This window comes from Dromiciops gliroides, chromosome 1 (genome assembly GCF_019393635.1).
Source record: "Dromiciops gliroides isolate mDroGli1 chromosome 1, mDroGli1.pri, whole genome shotgun sequence".
NCBI classification, from domain to species: domain Eukaryota; kingdom Metazoa; phylum Chordata; class Mammalia; order Microbiotheria; family Microbiotheriidae; genus Dromiciops; species Dromiciops gliroides.
In genome coordinates, this window is record NC_057861.1 from 754,333,539 (window position 1) to 754,355,850 (window position 22,312).

Genomic DNA, 22,312 nt, shown 5'->3' on the forward strand with positions numbered 1-22,312 from the left:
TTTTGCAGTGGCTAAGAACTGGTAATCAAAGGAATGCCCATTAATTGGGGAATGGCTAAACAAGCTGTGGTATATAATTGTAATGGAATATGATTGTGCTGTAAGAAATGACAAGCAGGACGATTTCAGAAAGGCTGGAAAAACTCATATGAACTGATGTATGGTGAAGTGAGCAGAACTGGGAGAATGTCATGCACAGTGACAGCAATATTGTTCCATGAAGAACTGTGAAGGACAACTATTCTCAGCCATACAATGATTCAAGACAATCCCAAAGGACCAATGATGAAGCAGACTATCCACCTCCAAAAAAAGCTGATATTTATTGAACATAGACTGAAGCACAATATTTTTCATTTTTTCTTTTATTCAGGTTTTCTTATACAAAATGACTAATATGGTCATGTTTTCCATAACTACACATGTATAGCCTATATTTGATTGCTTACTACCTCAGGAAGGGATAGAATTTGGAACTCAAAACTTGAAATAAAAATAAATGCTTGTACTATAAAAAATAAATGCAATAGATACTTACAATGTTTATACTGTGAAATGACAGAGAAATGATCTCCAAATCAGGAACACCTGGGTCCAAGTATCCTCTCTGGATACTCCCTCAGCATAATGGATGTGTGATCCTGGGCAAAATCATCTGACTTCTCAATGTAAATAGCAAAAGATTTTTAAAAATCTGAAAACTGGAGTCTTCCCTAAAAGACCAAGGAAACTTGTCCCACTCAGCCTCTGTGTTTGGCAGCTTTTCTCAATTAGATTAAACAGTTGTTTAATCTAAAGTCAGACCAATTACATACTAATGAAGTAAAAAAAAGGCTCTTCCTTCTTTTCCTCCAATCAAGGCACTTGGGGGTCAACTCTTGGCTAGCTGTAGAGGAGACACACAGGACACATTGAACACACAAGCAGTTGCCTGGCTTCCTGGAGACACCATTGCATGATAAAGTTATGGTGAAGGGAGAAGATAGATGGGACACAGAGTATCTGCTTGGTTTTCTGGGGGATATAGGTGAAAGAGTGCAGGCATAGGAGTAATATTGTTATGTTGGTCTTAATGATATTACTGCTTCTCTATCTGAAAAGGAAGGGAGAGAATCACAGAGAGTAGAGGTGGGAAAATTGGGGTGGGGTAGCTATTTTACAATTAGAGGAGAAAACAGAGCAAGTCCAAACTCAATCCATTCTTGGAGAAACACTCACAGGGATGCTGTTGTCGCTGATTTCATTAAGAAACAGAGGGATATGTCTAGAGCTAGGACAGGACCAAAGGTGGCATTATAGTATCCCAGCAAGGTTGGAGTAAGAGCCAGCCAATCAGAAGTATTATTATACCAGTAAGTGGTACAGCCATGAAAGATCCTAAATGTCTGATAAAAGGTAAATGTTATACACTGAAGAAGATTTGAGGATATATATATATATATATATATATATATATATATATATATATATATATATATATATAAACATATATATGTATGTACATATGTGTACACACACAAACATATATATATATATATATATATATATATATATATATATATATATATATATATATATATATATATATATATATATATATTCGGGGCAATGAGGGTTAAGTGACTTGCCCAGGGACACACAGCTATTAAGTGTCAAGTGTCTGAGGCCAGATTTAAATTCAGGTCTTGAATCCAGGGCTGGTGTTTTGTCCACTGTGCCACCTAGCTGCCCTTGGGCTCTTCTTAATGTCCTCAGCAGTAAAATGAGGGGGGTAAAGAAGATGACCTCCTAGTTCATTCTTCCATTTTAGTAACATCCGCATGTTGGGCAAAGCATGTAAGAGAGGTGTTGTTGTTTGTCATTCATTTCTTTTTCTTTTTTGCAGGGAAATGAGGGCTAAGTGACTTGCCCAGGGTCAAACAGCTAGTAAGTGTCAAGTGTCTGAGGCTGGATTTTGAACTCAGGTCCTCCTGAATCCAAGGAAGGTGCTTTATCCACTGTGCCACCTAGCTGCCCCTGCCCCCATCATTCATTTTCACATTGCCCTCTATTTTTTATTCATTTGGATTTGCTTTATTGTGTCTTGGTGTCTCATAAAGTCATTTGTTCAATCCTCATTCTTAGGCAATTATTTTCATCAGAGAGCTTTTGTACCTCCTTTTCCATTTGACTTTTCAAGCTGTTGACTTTTTTCTCATGTGTTTCCTGCATCACCCTCATTTCTCTTTCCATTTTTTCCTCTACCTCTCTAACTTTATCTTCAAAGTCCTTTTTGAGCACCTCTATGGCCTGAGACCAATTCGTATTTTTCTTGGAAGCTTTAGATATAGGGGCCCTGATGTTGACATCTTCCTCTGAGGGTGCCCCTTGGTCTTCCTTGTTACTGAAGAAACTTTCTATGGTCCTCACCTTTCTCTGTTGGCTCATCTTGCCTTTCTTTTACTATACTTTTAGCTCCCTAAAGTGGGGCACTGTTTCCAGGCTGCAGTATCCCAAGCTTAATAAGTCCGAGGTGGTATGATTTAAGGAGAATCAGGTTCTTCCCTCACCCAGCCTGTTTCCTGGTCCTAGATGAGCCCAGACTAACTTGCCAATCAACCAACTTTGTGTATTGTGGTTGTTAGCTCCGATGAACCTGTGTCTCTCCCCCACCTGGATCACTGCTACTCGAGCCTATCTCCTGGTTCTCAGCGAGGGTGTAAAATCCATGTTCTGCCTTAGCACCTGTATAGACCCCTGTATTCTGCCCCCTGCCCAGGGCTCAGCCCACTCACCAGACTGTGAGCTTAGTTCCAGACAACACTGGCGCTTCAGCTGATTCAGAGGCTCTGGGGGTCTGCTTCTCTGGTGAGGCCTTCCTGGGACTGGATCTGTGTCAGGGTGACTGTGGGGTTGAGCTCAACTCCTCTATCAGCAGAGCAGCTCCCTCCTTCTGACTTTCCAAGCCGTTCTTGATTAGAAGATGATTTCAGCACATTCTTCTGTGAGTTTTGCTGCTCCGGGCATTTTCCAATGGCGTTATTTGGATGTTTTTTGGAGTGATCATGTCATGAGTTCAGGAGCTCACTTGACAAGGCAGGTTTTATAGCAGAAATCCTTGTCATTCATTTTCAAAGAGGGCCATGACATGCTGAATTGGATGTAAGTGAGGGAGGGCTGTGCAAGGTAACCAACCTCATCCACTTTTCCACCAGTGCCATATGGGTACAGTGGCACAATATATATCAGGAAGACTGGACATGGCCCAAGATGTTTAAGGCAATTGGCATTAAGTGACTTTCCAAGGGTCACACAGCTAGTAAGTGTCTGAGGTGAGATTTGAACTCAGTTTCTCTTGACTCCAGGGACAGTGCTCTATCCACTGTGCCACCTTATTGAGTCACTTAGGTGAATGAGTGAGTGACTCTGTGTGTGTGTGTGTGTGTGTGTGTGTGTGTGTGTGAAGGGCTTGAGAGTTAAGAATCTTGCTGGATAATTCTTCACAGACCATATTGCTAAGGTCCATTACCTTACGAGCAGTTGCTACTTAGGAAAAGTCAAGGCTGGGAAATAAGAGGCAGCAGCAATTCCAGAACCTTGGAGAGCTCAGCAGTCCCCCCCACCCCTAAGCACTGTCATATTTTTTGGATAAGGTTCAAAGATCATAGGATCAGAGGCTATTTAGTCCAACCTTCTAATTTTACAGAGGAGGAAACTGAGGCCTAGGAAGGCGGAAGCTTGCCCAGGGTCATCCTGGTGAGGTCATCTGGTTAGCAGGTGGCAAAGGACAGTCAAGACGAAGATCACAATCTGATGATAACTGACCTTGTTCTAGGGCTTTCACATATATTTTATTTGGTCCTGAAGACATGCCTGTAATACAGTCTGGGAAGATATCCCCATTTCACAGATTAGCAAACTGAGCATTAGAGAGTTTTAGGGATTAGTTTAAGGCTTAGGGACTTGGCTAGTAAGCAACAAATTTAGGACTCGAATCCAAGTTGTCAGCCTCCCTGTTATGGTGTCATGAGCTTTAAGAAGGAAAAGAGAAAACCAAGGAACAACAATGCTCCCGGATGCCTTGGACCATGTGCTGTTGTGAGACTCGCCATCAACTGTAAGGGTCATGTAAGAGAATCCTAGAATATCATATATGGACGCAGAGACTCAGAAAAGAGCCTGCTCCATTGAGGCTTCCTGAATTTTTTTTTTCAAGAGAATATTCTCTGGGGCTCTTCTACTCTCCATCATCCTGCACTGTATTTATTTTTATACATGTCATATCTCCTCACCTCCAGGAGACTGTGAGCTCCTTTAGAACTGATCTATTTCATCTTCGTGTGGCCCATGCTGAGCATGAGGATTTGTACACAGTAGGTGCTTAATAAATACTTGTTGAATTGCTTAAAGTACCTATTTTAGAATGAGAGATTTAGAGCTAGAAGAGCCCTCAAAGGCCCAATAATTCAATCCCCTCGTGATATTTATACACACACACAGGGCGGGCCAACGTCTCGGAGGCTCTCATGTTTTAATCACTTTGGGAAAATTATTTTCGCCATTTCTGAGATTTTATTTTTTACTCAAAATGTAAATTCATTTCTTATATATTACTGTATATAATGCTATGGTATTTTAAATTATGGAACACTTCACAAATTTGCATGTCATCCTTGCACAGGGGCCACGCTAATCTTCTCTGTATCGTTCCAATTTTAGCATATGTGCTGCCTAAGCGAGCACAGTATTTTAAATTAAAAGTGCAAATAAAGAAGTTATTCAAACTCTTCTTGACTTCTGGCCCATCTAGTACATACACACACAAATACATATATAATCTAGATACACATATACACAAACATATATGATACGTAATATATACACATGAACACATAAATATATATTTCACATATATACACACATAATATATACATATGCACACACACATATATATGAAATGGAGGCTCAAACAAGTCAGTGCTCATGATACCTCTTTAGTAAATGGCAGCAATGGGATTTGAACTCGGGCCTTCTAACAGCACCTCTAGTAATATTCCCACTAGGCCACACTAGCCTTACTGCTCTGTAAGTTGTGTTTGGTGAGCTAAAGGTAAAAGATGCTGGTTTCTTGTTGTCCATCACAAACTTCTTCCAAATGGTACACAATTTTCAGCAATCCAGTCATGTTGTACTCTTGGGGAAGAACCCTTGACATCCTTTGGTCTGTTTTTCAGCATTTGTACCTGATGATGAGATTCAGCAGATATTTGTTAGACAATTATAACGTGCCTGGGGCAGCTAAATGACATAGTGGATAGAACACTGGCCTTGGAGTCAAGAAGACCTGAGTTCAAATCTCACTTCAGACACTTACTAGTTGTGTGACCCTGGGAAAGTCACTTAATCCAAATTGCCTTAAACATCTTGGAGCATCTACAGTCATCCTGACCCATACGGTACTGGAGGAGATGTTGGTGAGGTTGGTGACCTTGCACAGCCTTCCCTCATTTAAATGCAATTCAGTGTGAGTCATGACATCACCTCAGTGTCATGGTCCTCTTTGACAATGAAGGACAATCAACAACAGCAACATGCCTGGCATATGTACTCAGTCCTGGGGATATGAAGGTAAAAAGAGACAGTCCCTGCCTTGAGGGAGTTTACATTCTCCTAAGGAGGAAGCAACAAGTACACAGAGAACACAATTTGGGGAATTTAAGGAGTACGAGACCACTGATAATTGGGGGAGGGGATCAAGGAAAGGTTCTCTTCAGAGGTGGCACCTAAGCTAAGCTTGGGGGAAGAAAACAAGGTTACTAAGGCAGTCATGAGGAATGCATGACACGGATGGGGCATGGTTTGTACAAAGGCATGGAGATGGGAGAGGCAATGCTTTGTTTGGGGTACAGCAAGACGGCCATTTGGAACGAAACATGGGCTGAATAAAAGGGAGCAATATAAAATCTCTGGAAAAGGATCATGGAACCCCTCTGAGAAGGGCTTTAAATGCCAAGCTGAAGTGTTTGTATTTTATTCTACAGACAACACGAATCACTGGAACTTCCTGGACAGAGGGGGTGACATAGTCAGTCCCAGGCTTGAAGAAGATTGTTTTTATCTTTGTAGGGAAGATGGATTGAAAAGGGAAGGACCTGTGCATGAGCTGATGATGAGTGAGATGAGCAGAACCAGAACATTGTACACAGTATCATCAACATGATGTGCTGATCAACTGTGATACACTGGATTCTTCTCACCAATACAATGGTACAAGAAAGTTCTAGGGGACTCATGATGGAAAACGCTCTCCAAATCCAGAAAGAAAAAGAACTGTGGAATATGGGTGCTGATTAAACCATACTATTTCTTTTGGTTTTGGTGCTGTTGTTTTACTACTTTGAGGTTTTTCCTTATTGCTCTGATTCTTCTCTTATAGCATGACTGATGCAGAAATATGTTTAATGTTATTATGTATATTTATGTGTATATATATATGTGTGTGTATATATATATCCTATATCAGATTGCCTGCTGTCTAGGGGAGGTGGGAGGGGGGGAGGGAAGGAGAAAAATTTGAAATTGGAAATCTTATATAAACAAATGCTGAAAATTAAAAAACTAAATAAGTAACTAATTAATTAAATAAATAAATGCACAGACACATGAACACACACACACACACACACACACCTTTGAATTAAGTAAACAACCAGAATAAATTATTCATTTTCATTAAACTTTTGAAGGTCTGGTATAAAAAAAATTTTTTAAAGAAAAGAAAGAAAAGAAAAAAAAGAGAAAAGGGAAGGACTTGGAAACAGGGAGACCAATTGGGAGCATTGCAATAGTCCCGGTAAAAGGCAATGAGGTCGGGTGCCCTCTTGTGGTAGACTAAAGCACACCTCAACCTAGACTACAAGTTAACCCATTGGTGCCTGCTTGCCTGCTGCCTGCCTCTGTGTGTGTGTGTGTGTGTGTGTGTGTGTGTGTGTGTGTGTGTGTGTGTGTGTGTGTGTTGGGGGTGGGGAGTGGTTGAAGTTTCTTTAAACAGGCAATTCTTGCGTCACATAGATTGGTCAATTTATTTCAGCTCAAGAAAAAATATTGGTCTGAGTTGAACAACATGAAATTGGATGAGGATAAATGTGAAGACAGAATCACAGGATTTCCGAGCTGGAAGGGTCTGCAGCAGCGTCCGGTACAACCCACATGCACTTGAGGAATCCCCCCACCCTGAAGTATCCTTCAAGAAGTTGTGCAGGCTCTGCTAAAGACTCCAGGGTGGAGGAGCACTCCCTCCCCTCCAGGCGGCCCATCCCACACTGGGCTAGTGTTCATTGGCACGAAGCTTGTCCTCACATCTTCTCTTCACCGGGCTCTATTTCTGACTCTCCAGGCTTCTCCACTATGACATCACTTTTCATGATGCACCATCTCCCTCCCCCTCCTCCTTCACTCCAGGTTTAACTGTCCAGGTGACCCTGATTCTGGGATGAAATGGTGATAGACAAATACATACAGTCATCAGAGAAGCAAGGCTCAGATCCTGCTTCTGATACTCCTGAGCTGTGGGAATACAGGCTAGGCACTTTACATTTATGAGCCTCAGTTTCCTCCTCTGTAAAACCAAGGATACTGATAGCACCTGCCTAACCTGAGTCTTAGAGATCATCCATATAAAGGGTTTTGTAACCCTTAAAACACACAACACACATGCATATACATGTATGTACACATATACATACATATATGTATATATGTACATAAATATGTATATAGCATATGCTATGCTAGGCTATGCACTGGGACAGAGCAAAAGCATCTAAGGAGAAGGCACAGCCTCACTGACTGAAATCCTAAAATGAGAAAAAGTGAGGCCAGAAGAAAGCGCCAGAGGAGCCTGGAATCAGAGGTCCTGGGTCCAGAGCCTTGCTGTGCACTTGGCTGCCTATAGGAGCTTAGGCAAGTCACTCCCTGCTTGTGCTTTAGATTCCCAAGTCAGTATGGGCAGAAAAGCCAAAAGGGATCCTGATGATAAGGTCAGTGTCTAGCTTTAGAAACTGTGTAATCACTTCCAGGTCTCTTAGGAGTTTTATAACTGTTTTATATCAGGAGAGAAATTGTTAGGCATTTTTCCTCCACCTCTTCCTCCTCCTCCTCCTTTTCCTCCTCCTCCTCCTGCTACTGCTACTGTTACTGCTGCTGCTACTACTAGTAGTACTAGTAGTAGTAGTAGTAGTTCACTAGTTCAACTCTTCATGACCTTATTTGGGCAAAAGTCCTGGAATAGTTTACCTTTTCCTTCTCCAGCTCATTTTACAGATGAGGAAATGGAGGCAAACAGGGCTAAATGATTTGACGAGAGTTACATAGCTAGTAAGTGTCTGTGGTCAGATTTAAACTCAGGAAGACTCATCTTCCTGACTCCAGGCCCAGCACTGTATCCCCTAAGCCATCTAGCTTGCATTGCTGCTGCTGAATTTTCTAGCTGGCATTTATATAGCACATTAATGTTTGCAAAGCACTTAATAATTTTGTCTCCTTTTATCCTCACAACAAACCAGGAGGAAGGGGTAGGTGCTATTATTATGCCCATTTTACAGATGACAACACTGAAGCAAAGAGAAGCCAAGTGATTTGTCCAGGGTCACCCACCTATCTGCAATAGGTCTCTCCCTAGTCTAGTCCATTCTCCATTTAGAGGTTAAATTGATCTTCCTAAAGCACAAGTATGACCATGGGCAGGTATAGCAGTGGATGGAGCACTGGGCTTGGAGTCAAAAACACCTGAGTTCAAATCAAGCCTCAGATAACCTGAGCAAGTCACTTAACCTTTGACTCAATTTCCTCATCTATAAAATGGATATAATAATTGCACCTATACAGGCAGTTTTCAGATGAAGAGATCAAAGCTATCTCTTGCCATATGAAAAAGTGTTCTAAATCACTATTGCTTAGAGAAATTCAGATGAAAACAACCCTGAGGTATCACCTCACACCTAGCAGATTGGCTAATATGACAAAAAGGAAAATGATAAATGTTGGAGAAGCTGTGGAAAAATTGGAACACTAATGCATTGGTGGTGAAGTTGTGAACTGATCCAGCCATTCTGGAGAACAGTTTGGAGCTATGCCCAAAGGGCAATGGTGCTGTGCATACCCTTTGACCCAGTAGTACCATTAGATCTTTATCCCAAAGAGATCATAAAATGTACAAAAATATTTATAGCAGCTCTCTTTGTGGTGGCAAAGAATTGGAAATTGAGGGGATGCCGATCAATTGGGGAATGGCTGAACAAGTTGTAGTATATGAATGTAATGGAATACTATTGTTCCATAAAAAATGATGAGCAGGCATATTTCAGAAAAACCTGGAAAGACTTAAGTGGACTGATGCTGAGTGAGAGGAGCAGAACCAGGTACACAGAACATGGTACACAGTAACAGAAACATTGTGTGATGATCAGCTGTGATAGACTTTGCTTTACGAAGCTATACAACAATCCAAGACATTTCCAAAGGACCCATGATGGGAGACACTCTCCACATCCAGAAAAAAGAACTGTGGAATCTGAATGCAGATTGAACCAGACTATTTTTACTTTTACTTTTCTTTTTCTTTATTGAGGTTTTCCCCTTTTTCTGATTTTTTTTCACAACATGACTAATGTGGAAATATGTTTAATGTGATTGTACATATATAATCTATATCAGATTGATTACTGTCTTGGAGAGGAAAGGGAAGGAGGGAGAAAAAATTGGAACTCAAAATCTTATAAAATGAATGTTGAAAACTATCTTTACTTGTAACTGGAAGAACGAAAATACTATTTAGAAATAATTGCACTTGGGGCAGCTAGCTAGGTAGTGCAGTGGATAGAACACCAGCCCTGGAGTCAGGAGTACCTGAGTTTAGGTCTGGCCTCAGACACTTAACACTTACTAGCTGTGTTACCCTGGGCAAGTCACTTAGCCCCAATTGCCTCACTAAAATTAAAAAAAAATTTAATTTAAAAATATAATTGCACCTATCTCCCAGGGTTGTTGGGAGGTTCAAACGACATAACAATTGTAGAGTGCTTTGCAAACCTTAATATGCTATATGATGCTAGTTATTGTTGTGATCATTGTTCAATAATCTTCAATGGCCCCCAGTGCCTTCAGAATAAGAAGTGAGGAGGAGAAGGGAGGACATAGTGTATAACAAACCAAAAACACAAAGGTGGGACCTGTTAGGGGGATAGAAGGTAGTCCAGCATGTAAATGGAGAGGAGTAATGTAAAATAAGGCTTGGGAATGGTGTCACATTGTGGAGAGATTTGAATGCCAGATTTAAGAGTTTAAATGTTATTCCAAAGGTAATAGGGAGTCATTGAGGACTTAGGAGTTGAGGAAGAGCATGACTAGATCCATGAACCTGGAAAAGCGAGCTGACGGTGGAATGAAGGAAGTGTGGGTCAGAGGGAACAAAGAGTGGAGATAGGAGACCTGGAGTTGGCCATGAGGACCGGTCCTCTGGTGATGGTAGGGAGAATGGAGAGGAGAGAACAGATAAAAGAGAAATGTTCACCATAGCCAGGAAGTAGACATGCAAAAGAGCCAAGGGAAGAGCATATCAATGTTTTTGTATGCAAATTTGGTTCAGAACCTTAACGTTCCCTGGATAACCCACTAGCGAGAGGAACTCTGAGCTTGCTCCAAGGACTTTGCCTTCCTTGGGCAATCTTCTCATTACATTCTCATCTTTAAATTTCTCCTGGGGAGTTGTCCAAGTATAAAAATTGCGTGGTTATGACTTGTAACTCAGTTCACCCCAGGGAACTTCGAGATTCACTTATGTGTTTCAGCTAATTTGCTCAGCATTTGGGCTCCATGTTTAGCAAATGGCAAAGGAGGAGAGGTCTGGAGGAGATGCTTGCCTTGTCCATGGAGGGAAGATGAGCTGAGTTCCTGAACAGGTTGAGGGGGGCAGAGACAGGATAGGACTGAAGGAGTCGCTTGCCCTGCTGTGTCGAGTATCAGCTGCTCCAAGCTGCCAAAGACAGCAGGGCCTTTTGTGTGGGGAAGAGATGTAACTTGGGACACTGTGGTTGTCCCAGGAAGCACAGTAATACATTCCAGTGTCTCTCATATCCAGATTTTTTATTAGCAAGATGCTCTTCCCATTGTTATTCTCAACCTTACGGGCCTGAAATTTATTATCATCAAAGCCCTTTTCAAACTTGGTTGTACCTAAATTCAAGGAGAATTGGAGAAAGCGCTCTGGGGGCTTCCCTTCCTGGAGTCGGTACCAGTGTACCCAGGTGGGAAGGCTCTCAAAAACTTGACAGATGAAGATGGCAGAGCCTCCCCGAATGCCTATGACAGAGATGTCCTGCTCCAGGCGAACACTGAACAGATGAGCTAGAATGAAAATAATCAGAAATAAGAATAATCAAGAGAGAAGAGAATGAAGGAGACTTGGGTTGTTCCCCTCTCCCCCTCATACCAAGGATGCCATGACCACAGCAGACTCACCAGGAAACAGAGAAAGCAAAACCAAGAACAAGGTTCCCCCCATGCTCTTAGCTGCAAAGAGACCTTTCTCCTGGGCCACAGGTCTGGGGAGATTTGGATGAGATTTGGAAGCCTGAAGGTTGGGACCCAATAGCAGAAAGGCCACTCCCAACGCTGCCTTTCTAGAGGCACTTCCTTTTCAGCTGGGGTGGGGAGAGATGCAGGTGTTATGGTCCAGTAGCCCATACTGAACACAGGCCAAGTGCCAGCAGAAGACATAAAAGAGAGAGAAATCAAAGTGTAAACTTTGTTCCTGCAGGCTCAAGGGGGGAAGGATCAGACACCACTCTGCTATCCATTGAGGGAAAAAATCAAGGATTGGTTTTCCAAAGTGAGTCTAAAGAAAATGAACATCCATTGATTATCAAAGGAAATTGGCTTCCTTCTAACTGTGGTGCATATTCAACCTGAACTTTATCATTCTCAGGCCATCTCATTCACATTTTCTCCATCCATTCTCCCTAAACTCATTGCCCTTTTGTAAGCCCCCAACTACCAACCAGGCACTCTTATTTGTCCATTTAAATTTATCCACTCTTGGGCAGTACTGGGCTTGCTCATATTCTTCTGGAGGTATCTCAGGGTGCTAGAATTTTAGAGTTAGAAGGTATAGTAAGCATCATTGAATCCAACCTCTCACTTTACACACGCAGGAAATGAGACATAGACACAGACACAGGAAATGACACTACTGACCATTAAGTCCAATGCCCTTATACCCACACAAAGCCCCTCATGTGAATCTGCATGTACAACATCAAAACCCAAGAGTGCAAAATGACTCTCGTTTGAGGAATGCGGGGAGACTTTATCAATAGCCCAGAGGACCCTCTGAGTGTCCTCATCTGTGAAGTGGGGATAGTAATGTCAATAGTGCCTATTGCACAGGCCAATTCTGTAAGGGTCAGATTAGACAACGGCTGAAACACATTTAGCAAATATCTCTTCTATGTCTCCATATCCTAAGTGCTTAACTCAGTGCCTTACTCATAGTGAGTTCTTTATAAATGGTGGCATTTTATGTCATCGTTGCTTACTGTTATTGTTGCTAAAATGGTTTATGGGGTGGAAATAATAGCAAGTGATTACTGCATCTTATAGTTTGTGATAAAGAAAGAAAGGAAAGTTAAGCATAGTATGTTGTGTGCCCTAGATATTGGGAGAGAAGACTTCAAAGGCTAAAAACTACATAGAAAAGGTCCCAGAATTCTACTAGGATGGTCATTTAGGAGAAACAGGAAACTCTAAAATGGAGATGTGAAGACCCAAGGAGAAAAATTTCAGTGAGGTGGTAAAATGGTAGTTGTTGAAAGAGACCAATGTGAATACACAAGGAACTCACTAACCAATTTAGATTGTTATAAGACATGCACAGAAGGCAAAAGCAAGTAGACATAATGGAAAATGAATGCAAGAAATGTGTTATGATCTTCTATAAAAAGCTTTGAAGTGCTAAAGCTGAGAATGGGCTAAGGCTGTTGAGGAAAGAAAGCTAAGGATTACAAATTGGCTCTTAAATAAACTATACTGGGAAAAAGAGGAAAATCAAAGAATTACTAAGAACCCTTTTAGAGTGAATGGTATGACAGCAACTGATGAGATTGAAGGCAGAATTGTATAATTTTTATTTTCTGGATGTTTTTTTCTGCCAATGAGAATTATCTTTGAGCAGAAAAGGACAAAATACAAAGGGCTAATGGGGAGTTGCTTCCATAGAGAAGTAGGGAGATAATAACAGCATATCTAGCTATTCTTTTTTTTTTAAGTGAGGCAGTTGGAGTTAAGTGACTTGCCCAGGGTCACACAGCTAGTAAGTGTTAAGTGTCTGAGGCCGGATTTGAACTCAGGTACTCCTGACTCCAGGGCTGGTGCTCTATCCATTGCACCACCTAGCTGCCCCTTATCTAGCTGTTCTTGATGAATCTGTAACCTCTTCTGGAAAAGCTGTATCTCTGTATACTGAAAGCACTGTCAGATGTAATGGGGGAGTCACTGACAGTGATCTTTGAAAGATCTTGGAAAATGAGAGAAGTCCTATCAAAACAGAGAATGGCAAATGTGATGCCAATTTTACAAAAAATAGCACAGAATATAATCTATGAATTACATACAGGCCAGTGCTCTTTCCTTCAATTACTGATACAATTCTAGAATGGATCATTAAAGCTATGGCAAATGATCATGTAGGAAAGGAACTGATGGTTAAAGGAAGCCAGCCAGCTTTCAGAGATCACATTCTATATTATTCTAAGTTTGTCAAAGCACTCTACATGTTTTATCTCATCAGTTAATCACAATGATCCTGTGATGTAGGTGCCATTCTTACCCACATTGTCAGATGAGGAAACTGGGGCTGAAAGAAGTTAAAGTACTTTCCTAGGCTCATACAGCTAGTAAATTTCTAAGGTAAGATTCACACTCAGGTCATCTTGCTTGACTCCAAGCTCAGCACTCTATTGACTGGACCATTTAGATGCCTCATCAAGGACAGATCATGACAAACATTTTCTTCTTTCTGATTTTACTAAATGGCTGGATCAGGGCCATTCTGTACCTATAATTTTCCCAGATTTTCAGAAACTATTTGGTAAAAGATTTCATACTACTCTTGTGGGCAAGATGGGGAGCTGTGGGCTAGACTATTGCACATTCAGATTTACTATATACATAGATGGATTCAGCACTGGTTCATTTGTCAGGCACAAAGAGTAGCCTCTAACAATTAAAGGGTACCTTGGAATAAAGTCATCACTGGAGTTCCTCAGGGCTTTGTGTATGGTTCAATGCTGTATAACATTTTTTTTTGGCGGGGCCATGGGGGTTAAGTGACTTGCCCAGGGTCACACAGCTAGTAAATGTCAAGTGTCTGAGGCCAGATTTGAATTCAGGTCCTCCTGAATCCAGGGCCGGTGCTTTATCCACTGCACCACCTAACTGCCCCACTGTGTAACATTTTAATCAGTAACATATAAATGGCATGGTGATTAAGTTTGAAGATGATACAGAGTCTGAAGGAGAGCTAACATACTGGAAGACAGAATCAAGATTCAAAAAACTCTAGTGAGGCTAACACGTTGACCTGAATTGAATACAATGAAACTGAATGGAGAAAAACAAATTATTAAATTTGGGTAAAAACAATCAACTTTACAAGTATAAGAGGTATGGATTGTGGAAATTTATTTTGATTTGGGGACCCTACCTTTAGGCTGAGATTAGAAAGCCTTAGGCCCTCAGGGTCTCTCCCTCTCCTCCTCAGCTTCAGCTGAGCGAAAAAGCCCCGTGGGCTATACGAGATGCCAGGTCAGACAGCTGGGGGGAAAAAAGCCCTCAGCTCCCTCAGACCTGAGCAGAGCTATCTGAAAGATAGCCTGTGCTGAGGCACGTGAAGTGGGAGTGCACTCCCCCCAAACCAGCCGCAGCCCTGGCTGGCGGATTAGCTTGGTCTGTGGGGGCGAAGGAAGCCCCGAGATTTGAGTGGAGAGAAGAAAAGGTATATATAGACCTGGGAGTGAGACAGGATAAAAAAAGAAGACTCGAGGATGGACTAGATAGAGGGACCAGAGGGGTAGCTAGAGGGGAGCACGGACAAGGACAGAATAGAAGACAGACTGAGTGGAACGGAGAGCACAGAAGGGTCAGCACAGGGTACAGGCTGGAGAAAGTGAAGATTAAGAGGAGTTAGAAGAAAATAGCTGACCAGGGAAAGTGTATCATGCCCTGAGGCCCGAGGCAGCTAAGGCCCTTATTGTATTCAAGAAGTTCAAGCGGAGCAGGTGGGAAAGAGATGCAGTGGAAAGAGCCCACAGGAAAACAGTCAGGTTGTACTTTATTTCCCTGTATTCCTAATTTGAAATAGTATCTCATAAATAAACTCTGATTTGATTATTTGGTTAAGAGGCTTCTTAATCTTTAGTTTATCAGTTTGGGAGCAGTGTGGTGGAACTTCATCAACGGCCCACATTAAATTAAACGCAGTCAGATAGCCAAATAGTCACAAGTCCCCAGATTAGTCCTCTAGTCAGATTAGCCCCCCAAATTAGGCTAGTCACCAAAAATGTTTTTACAGGATAGATAGCAGTTTGTCTGGAAATGGCTTGTGACTTTTAGTGTACAAAGGTCCAGTGAAAATGAATTAATATGGGAGCCAAGAAAAGTAATTTGAACTTATGCAGCATTAAGGGAGAAATAGGATCCAAAAATAAAAAGGGATAGGCTCTGCCTACTTCTGCCTGTTCCAGCACTTAGCTCAATGGCCAAGACATTCTTTCTGTGTGTCTTTCTCTATGTCTTTGTGTGTCTATCTCCAGATCTCTGTGGACATCTTCATGACTTGCTGACACCCTGATTCCCCTTTCACACACTCACACATACGCATTTGCGTGCATACACATACACATACATGCACACTCCACTCATATCCTTTAGAATAGTAATAAAATCAACACTAACTTTCCTAGAAAGTTCATGCTGGTCAGTTGTCCCATGAACCCACTCACCATTTCCATGATCCCTAGTCAAAAATACTCCTCCCCGTCTACTGCTTCCTTATGTGTTGTCTTCTATAAAAATGTGAGCTCCAGGAGCTCAAGCTAAGGCACTGTGTTGATTTTTATATTTATATTTTTATATTTATTTCCCCAGTGCTTAGCACAGTGCCTGACACTTAGAAAACTCTTCATTCATAAGTTCATTCATTCATAGACCACTTTGGAGGTATTGCATTCAGTTTTGGATGTCACTTTTTAGAAGGACAAGTATAATGGTCCTCACCATACACTCACCTTGGTCTTTAACCTGCTTAATGAGGTGCCTGAAGTTTGAAGTGGGTCTGATTCACAGCAGTATGATTCAGAGGCTCTTCCTACAACTCAGAGGAGTCATGGCTGTCCTCTGATGTCTTCCTGATGACTCAGGACTTCATATTGTATGGTGATAAAAAGTATTTCTATTCGCTATTGTGAAAGAACTCTGTGTAGAAAAGGGGGATTCCTGCCTTTAAGGTCTGTTCTTTTTTTTTTCTTTTTAGGTCTTTATTGCATTTTATTTCCCCCCAATTACATGTAAAAACAATGGTCTGTTCTTGAAGGCCTTGAAGTACAAGGATGGCTCTCTGAACTCTCTGAAGGATCAGATGGGAGTGGGGTGTCATGGAAAGCTTCAATGATTTAAACTGAAAGGCACAGAAGAGTTAATGCTTCTTATGAGGAGGATGCAGCATGCTTCTATTAGAGACTACACATTGAGTGAAGTTGCATCTGGTAGAGACTATGGGTCAAGTAGAGATGAGCAGGAATCAAGCCCAGTGGGAGCCATGTGATGACATCACCAGAAGATATCAGTGACTTTGTAATATTGGAGGCATGACTATGCCATGGCTGTATGTATTGCCTATATGTATGGTCTTCCACATATTTTGTCTGGGTCACATATGTTCTCTATGTGTCTTCTGTCTTCCTACCCATTGCATATACATTTGTGGCATAGTATGGCCAAGAATTTCTTGGGGGAAATATTTTATTGAAATTTTGTTAGAATATTTCATTAAATGCCCTTTTCTTTGAATTCATTTTGTACCCTGGCTGACTAATAAAGGTAAACACATTGGTGGGGACTCAGGAGCCATGCTATTAAGTGAATTTGGACCCAAATAATGGGCGAATGATAGTACCCCATTCTGTGAGGTGTAGGTGTTGTCTCCAGGGACACATAAACATGATCTCCTAAACATAGATTACTATAACTTAACCCATTATATACCAAATGAATTTCAGAGGTGCAAAGCAATGTGCCATGTGAGGGTCAAAGGAAAGATCATTAACTATAGGGTTATTAGCTTCCTTCTGCCCAATTCTAAATGTTCAGGCATTATTTTATTCAGTAAGCTTTTGCATGTCCTTTTCCATTTGACCATTTTCCCCCAATTAGCCAATTTTATTTTTTAGGGAATTGTTTTCTTCAGTTAATTTTTGTGCTTCCTTCTCCAAGCTGTTGACTCTTTTTTCATAGTTTTCTTGCATAACTCTCATTTCTTTTCCCATTTTTCTTCTACCTCTCTCAATTGATTTTTAAAATCCTTTTTGAGCTCTTCCAAAAAAGACTTTTTGGTCTTGGGACCAATTCATCTTTCCCCTTGAGGCTTCACATGTAGGCATTTTGAGAGTACTGTCCTCATCTGAATTTGTGCTTTGGTTATCCCTGTCAACACAGAAGCTCCCAATGGTAAGGGCTCTTTTCTGTTTCTTACTCATGTTGTGGCTTATTATTATTTTTTTTACTTTTAAAGTTGAGGTCTTCTCCTGGAACACTAGGGTCATTGTTGCAAGGTTCTTGTGCTGGTGGATGGGGGCCTGGTCACTGACTTTCTGCTCTGAGGCCTCTGTGACTTTCAGATTCCTCAGCACCCTAGATCTGCTCCCTGTGCTGGGATGGCTTGGCCTAGTTGCACCTGTCCTGTGGGTGGTTTTCTATCTGGTTGTTTGCCCTCTCACCCGGGGCTGGCAGGTCTCACAACTAGCCTGCTGCACCACCATCCTACTGAGCCAGAACCAAGGGGCCTCAGTTTCTGGTCTTTGCTGTGTCCAAGAGCCTCCTGCTGACTTGCCCAGATCCCCTCCACACTGCACTGAGATGCACTGCACTCCCCTTTTGCCCAAGTGAGACTGACTTTTCCTGAAGTCTTTTAAATTATCTCAAGTTAGAAGATTGTGGAAAGATCATTAACTATAGAAGGGATCAGGAGGATTTAATGGAAAAGGTGGAAAATGGAAAATGAGTTGGGCTTCAAAAGACATCTAGGAATTCAGGAGATGAAAAAGGCAAGGGAGGACATAAGAAGCTATAGTATTTATTGGGGAAATGAGAGGAAAAGGACCTCTGCCAAAAAAGGACCTTTAAAGGGGATTTCCATCCCAAACTCCCAGTACCCATATAACATTCAAGAGAGTCAAGCGACCTCTCTTGCTGTAGGTGCTAAACAATTCACCTTTGAGCATTGGATCTAAGCAGGGAGGGACAACACAGAAAAAGACATGTCTAGAATAGTCACGGCTTGGCCTTATCTCTGGAGAAGCTCAAGATCCCAGAATCTGAGATTGAGAGGTGGAAGGTACCCCAGATGTCATCTGAGACAGCAAGACTTGAAGTCAGAAGGGGCTGAGTTCAAATCCTACCTCAGATACTTCCTAATTCTATAACCTTAGAAAACTGACTTAACTTATGTCTACCCCAGACAGAATGGGGATAATTGTAGCATGAATCTCTCAGGGATATTATGAGGAAGAAATAAGATAACATATTTAAAACATTATTTAAATGTTATATTTTTTTCTAGTCCACTCCCTCCCTTTATACACGAGGAAAATGGGTTCAAGGGAAGTTGAGTAACTTAGGCTTGTAAGATCTAGAGCTGCAGAAAACCTTAGAGGCCATCTAGTACAACTGCCCTATTTTATAGATGAGGAAACAGAGTTCCAAGGAGCTTAAGGGATGATTAATGATGGATATTTATGTAGTACCTACCATGTTCCAGGGCACTGTGCAATTATTATTTAATTCGATCCTCACAACAACCTTGGAGATATGTACTATTATTATCCTCATTTGGAGGGAAGTGAGGCAAACACAGGTTAAATGACTTGCCTCCAATCAAACAGCTGGTAAGTGTCTGAGGTCAAATTTGAACTCAGGTCTTCCTGTCTGTCTCCAGATCCAGAGCTCTATCCACTGCACCATTTGTCTGCCCCCTTATACAGGTGGTAACTACTAGAGGCTAAATTTTGACCCAAGTGCTCTGAATTCAGAACCAGTCCTGTTTCTGTTCTAGGCCAGAGAAATGAATCGAGTTCTACAGACCTTTGAAAAATGTGCTCTCAAACATGTTGGCCAAAGTTTCTGCGCTTGGGGGTTGGGGTTGAGGACATTTCTGGGGCTTAGTGGTTCTCTTGGTAGGTGTCCAGACTAGACCGAAGTAGGGCTTGGTTTGCTGGGTAGAAACCTCAGGCACTGCAGGTGACACGTTTTGCTCAGGAGCTGAGGCGACCTGTGCCACTGTGGTCCGTCCCAGGTGGCACAGTGATACATTCCAGAATCGCTCACTTGTAGATCGCTCAGTATTAGTCTGCAGACGGTGTTCTTCCCCTTATAAGCTCTGACTTTGTCAGAGCTGAAGCCTGGATCCAGTACGGACTCAGACTTGTTCATGGAATAGCGGAGCAGGCGTTCTGGTGCCCTCCCTTCCTGGTAACGGTACCAGTGGATATTGTCGAAAATCGGACTGGAAATCTCACAGGTCAAGGAGGCCGACCCTCCTGTGTTTTTAACTATGGAGATAGCCTTCTGCTCCAGGAAAATGGTAGTCTGGCCAGCTGCAGGGAGGGGAGAAAGAAGTTGGTGACAAGCAAGAAGTCAGGGGCAGCTCTTCCCAAACTTCCCAGAGCACCAGAGCAGACGACTTACCAGGAACCAGGGCAGCAACTAAGAGGAGAGCGAGGTAACTGAACATCTCGGTCTGTCTCTTGAACCGTGACCTTAGGATGAGAAGGAAGGAGAGAGAAGCCCCTGAAGAAGCTGGGTGTAGAGCTGTAGTGGGTCAGGCACCTGCTCCGTTCTTGGAGTTCACTTTCTCTAAAGTGGGGTTGAGGGAGGTCCTTGCGTGTGATGATGGGGAATCTTCAGAGAGCCCACAGTGGAGGCTGGCTGCAGGTGCTGCCTCAGTGGAGAGGTGGCTGTCCCTCTGCTAGCCCAGCATCCCAGAGCCAAGGGCCACACTCCTTCTCATTAGGGAGGGACAAGACCAATGTGAGACCAGCCTTACTTTCTAGCAGCAGCCCCCTTTTGGGGGAGGGGACACAGATCAATCACCTGACAACTGTTTATTAGGTGCTTATTATGTGTGTATATATGTATATAATATTTAAATAATGTTTTAAATATATTATCTTATTTCATCCTCATAATATCTCTGGGAGGTTTATGCTACAATTATCCCCAGATAAAATGACATAGGCCCTGCCCTCAAAGAGTGTGTGTTCTAGTTGGGCCAGGGTGGGTTACCATACACGTCCAGATTAAGGGAAAATGGTTTTTATTATGTTCTGTTTTTCTGGACTGAATGCCCACTATACATGTTGTACTCTCTCAGAAAAATCTCAAGGTCATGGGTGCTTTCATTCTTGTCTTTGGATCTCTGGAGCCTAGCACAGTGCTGTAATTCAACAAGCATTTATTAAGCACATACTAGGTCCCAGTTATTTATTAAGCACCTTCTAGGTGCCATGGCTGGGGAAGAGGGCATGGGACCTGTAATTCCATTGTTGAGGGGAAGTCCCAGTAAAGAATTCCTTCTATAAATGTCTATCAGCTCCTGCCTTGCAGCTTAGAGCCTTAGTGGATGCCTGGGGCATTGAGGAGGTAAGTGACTTGTCCAGGGTCACCAAACAGTGTGTGGCAGAGATGGACCTTGACCTCAGGTCTTTCTCCCACTGACAGTCTGTCCACTAAACCATATGACCCATAGGCAGAGTAAACCCTGAGTTATCCCTACTAGCAGTAGCCAAGAGTATTCTTCCTCAGTGTCCCTTCCGGATGATGGGAAGAAAGGAGCACTGCTGTGTGTGTGTGTGTGTGTGTGCGTGCGCTCACACGTGCGCATGCACATGCCCACACACACATGAAGTGAGCAGTCTCCAGAGAAGCAAGGAGTCCTTGGCTTTCCCCTTGGAGATCATGTCCTCATTTACTCTTTATTTTTTAAAAATGTAATAAACATTTTTGTTTTGGGTTCCAATTTTTATCCCTCCTTCCTTCCCTCCCCTACTCCTCCCTGAGGCAGCAAGGAATCAGATATGGGTTATACCTCATTTACTTTAAAGGGCTAATGTTTTCAGGATTCTGCAGAAGGGGCCCCCATGGACCCATGGAGGGTCCAGCCACTGTGAATTTGATCCTTCAGCACTGACGTCTCCCTTTTAGCCACATCTAATAAAGCCCTTCTTCAGTGAAGCGTCACACACCAGGATGTCTCACAGATGAGCTGAGGTGACTGGATCCCCAGAGAGAGAGAGAGGTCGTGTGTGCTAATACAGAGATTTCAGTTCTCTTCCCTTCATCCACTTCCGCCCAATACCAAACTCTGTTTGGGACTGTTTTTCAACTGGCTCCCCACTTCTTGTCATGTTCCTTTAGTGATCTGAGAAGAAGTGACATTTCAACAGAAGGAAGGAAGGACAGGAAGCAGAATGAGAGACAGCGGCACAGACCTTTACTCTCTTTCAAGCAGAATCCTACAGATCAACTTCCCCCAGGATGAAGACATGGCCCCCCAACATGGTGACATCTGACCATGATGTTGGTGTGTCATTTATGGGTGACCATCAAACCAAATAACAACTGTTGGACACACTTGACCCTGAGGTTTTGATATTGGCTCATTGTTATTGGCATTTTACTTCTGAATGTCAAATTGGAAAAATAATTTGCAAGGTTTCACTATGTATATAATTGTAATGGTTCTCATTTTGAAGAATGGTGAAAACTGATAATTTCTCCTAAAAAGTATTCCCCACATTAAAGTTAGTGATAGTAGGAATAATAAAGCATTTTTAAATGTAAAGAGAAAAATTTCACAAAAGCACTTTTGTTACTACTTTATTACATTTAATATATTCATCCCATAAATATACATATGAATATATTTGTATATAAATATGAAAATTTTCTAGCATAATACTGTAAAATATATATATATACAGTATATATAAATAAATTTAGTTTTAAT

The 22,312-nt window shown here is 42.0% G+C and overlaps 1 protein-coding gene and 1 non-coding gene across 2 annotated transcripts in view; both read right to left on the bottom strand.

Annotated features, from left to right (window-relative positions):
* The window catches only part of LOC122744495 (T-cell receptor gamma chain C region C7.5), a 124,539-nt gene extending 104,406 nt beyond the window's left edge, over positions 1–20,133 (bottom strand). The window contains exons 1-2 of the mRNA XM_043990039.1: positions 19,993–20,133; positions 19,598–19,901 (exon numbers count right to left, since the gene is read on the bottom strand). Coding sequence (XP_043845974.1) covers positions 19,598–19,901; positions 19,993–20,038 — 350 coding nt within the window. The 5' untranslated portion in view covers positions 20,039–20,133. The remainder of the gene's footprint in view (positions 1–19,597; positions 19,902–19,992) is intronic.
* Positions 4,616–4,722, bottom strand: LOC122737499. Its single transcript, XR_006354334.1, has one exon. It is a non-coding gene; the product is annotated as a U6 spliceosomal RNA (small nuclear RNA).
* Positions 20,134–22,312: the final 2,179 nt, after the last annotated feature.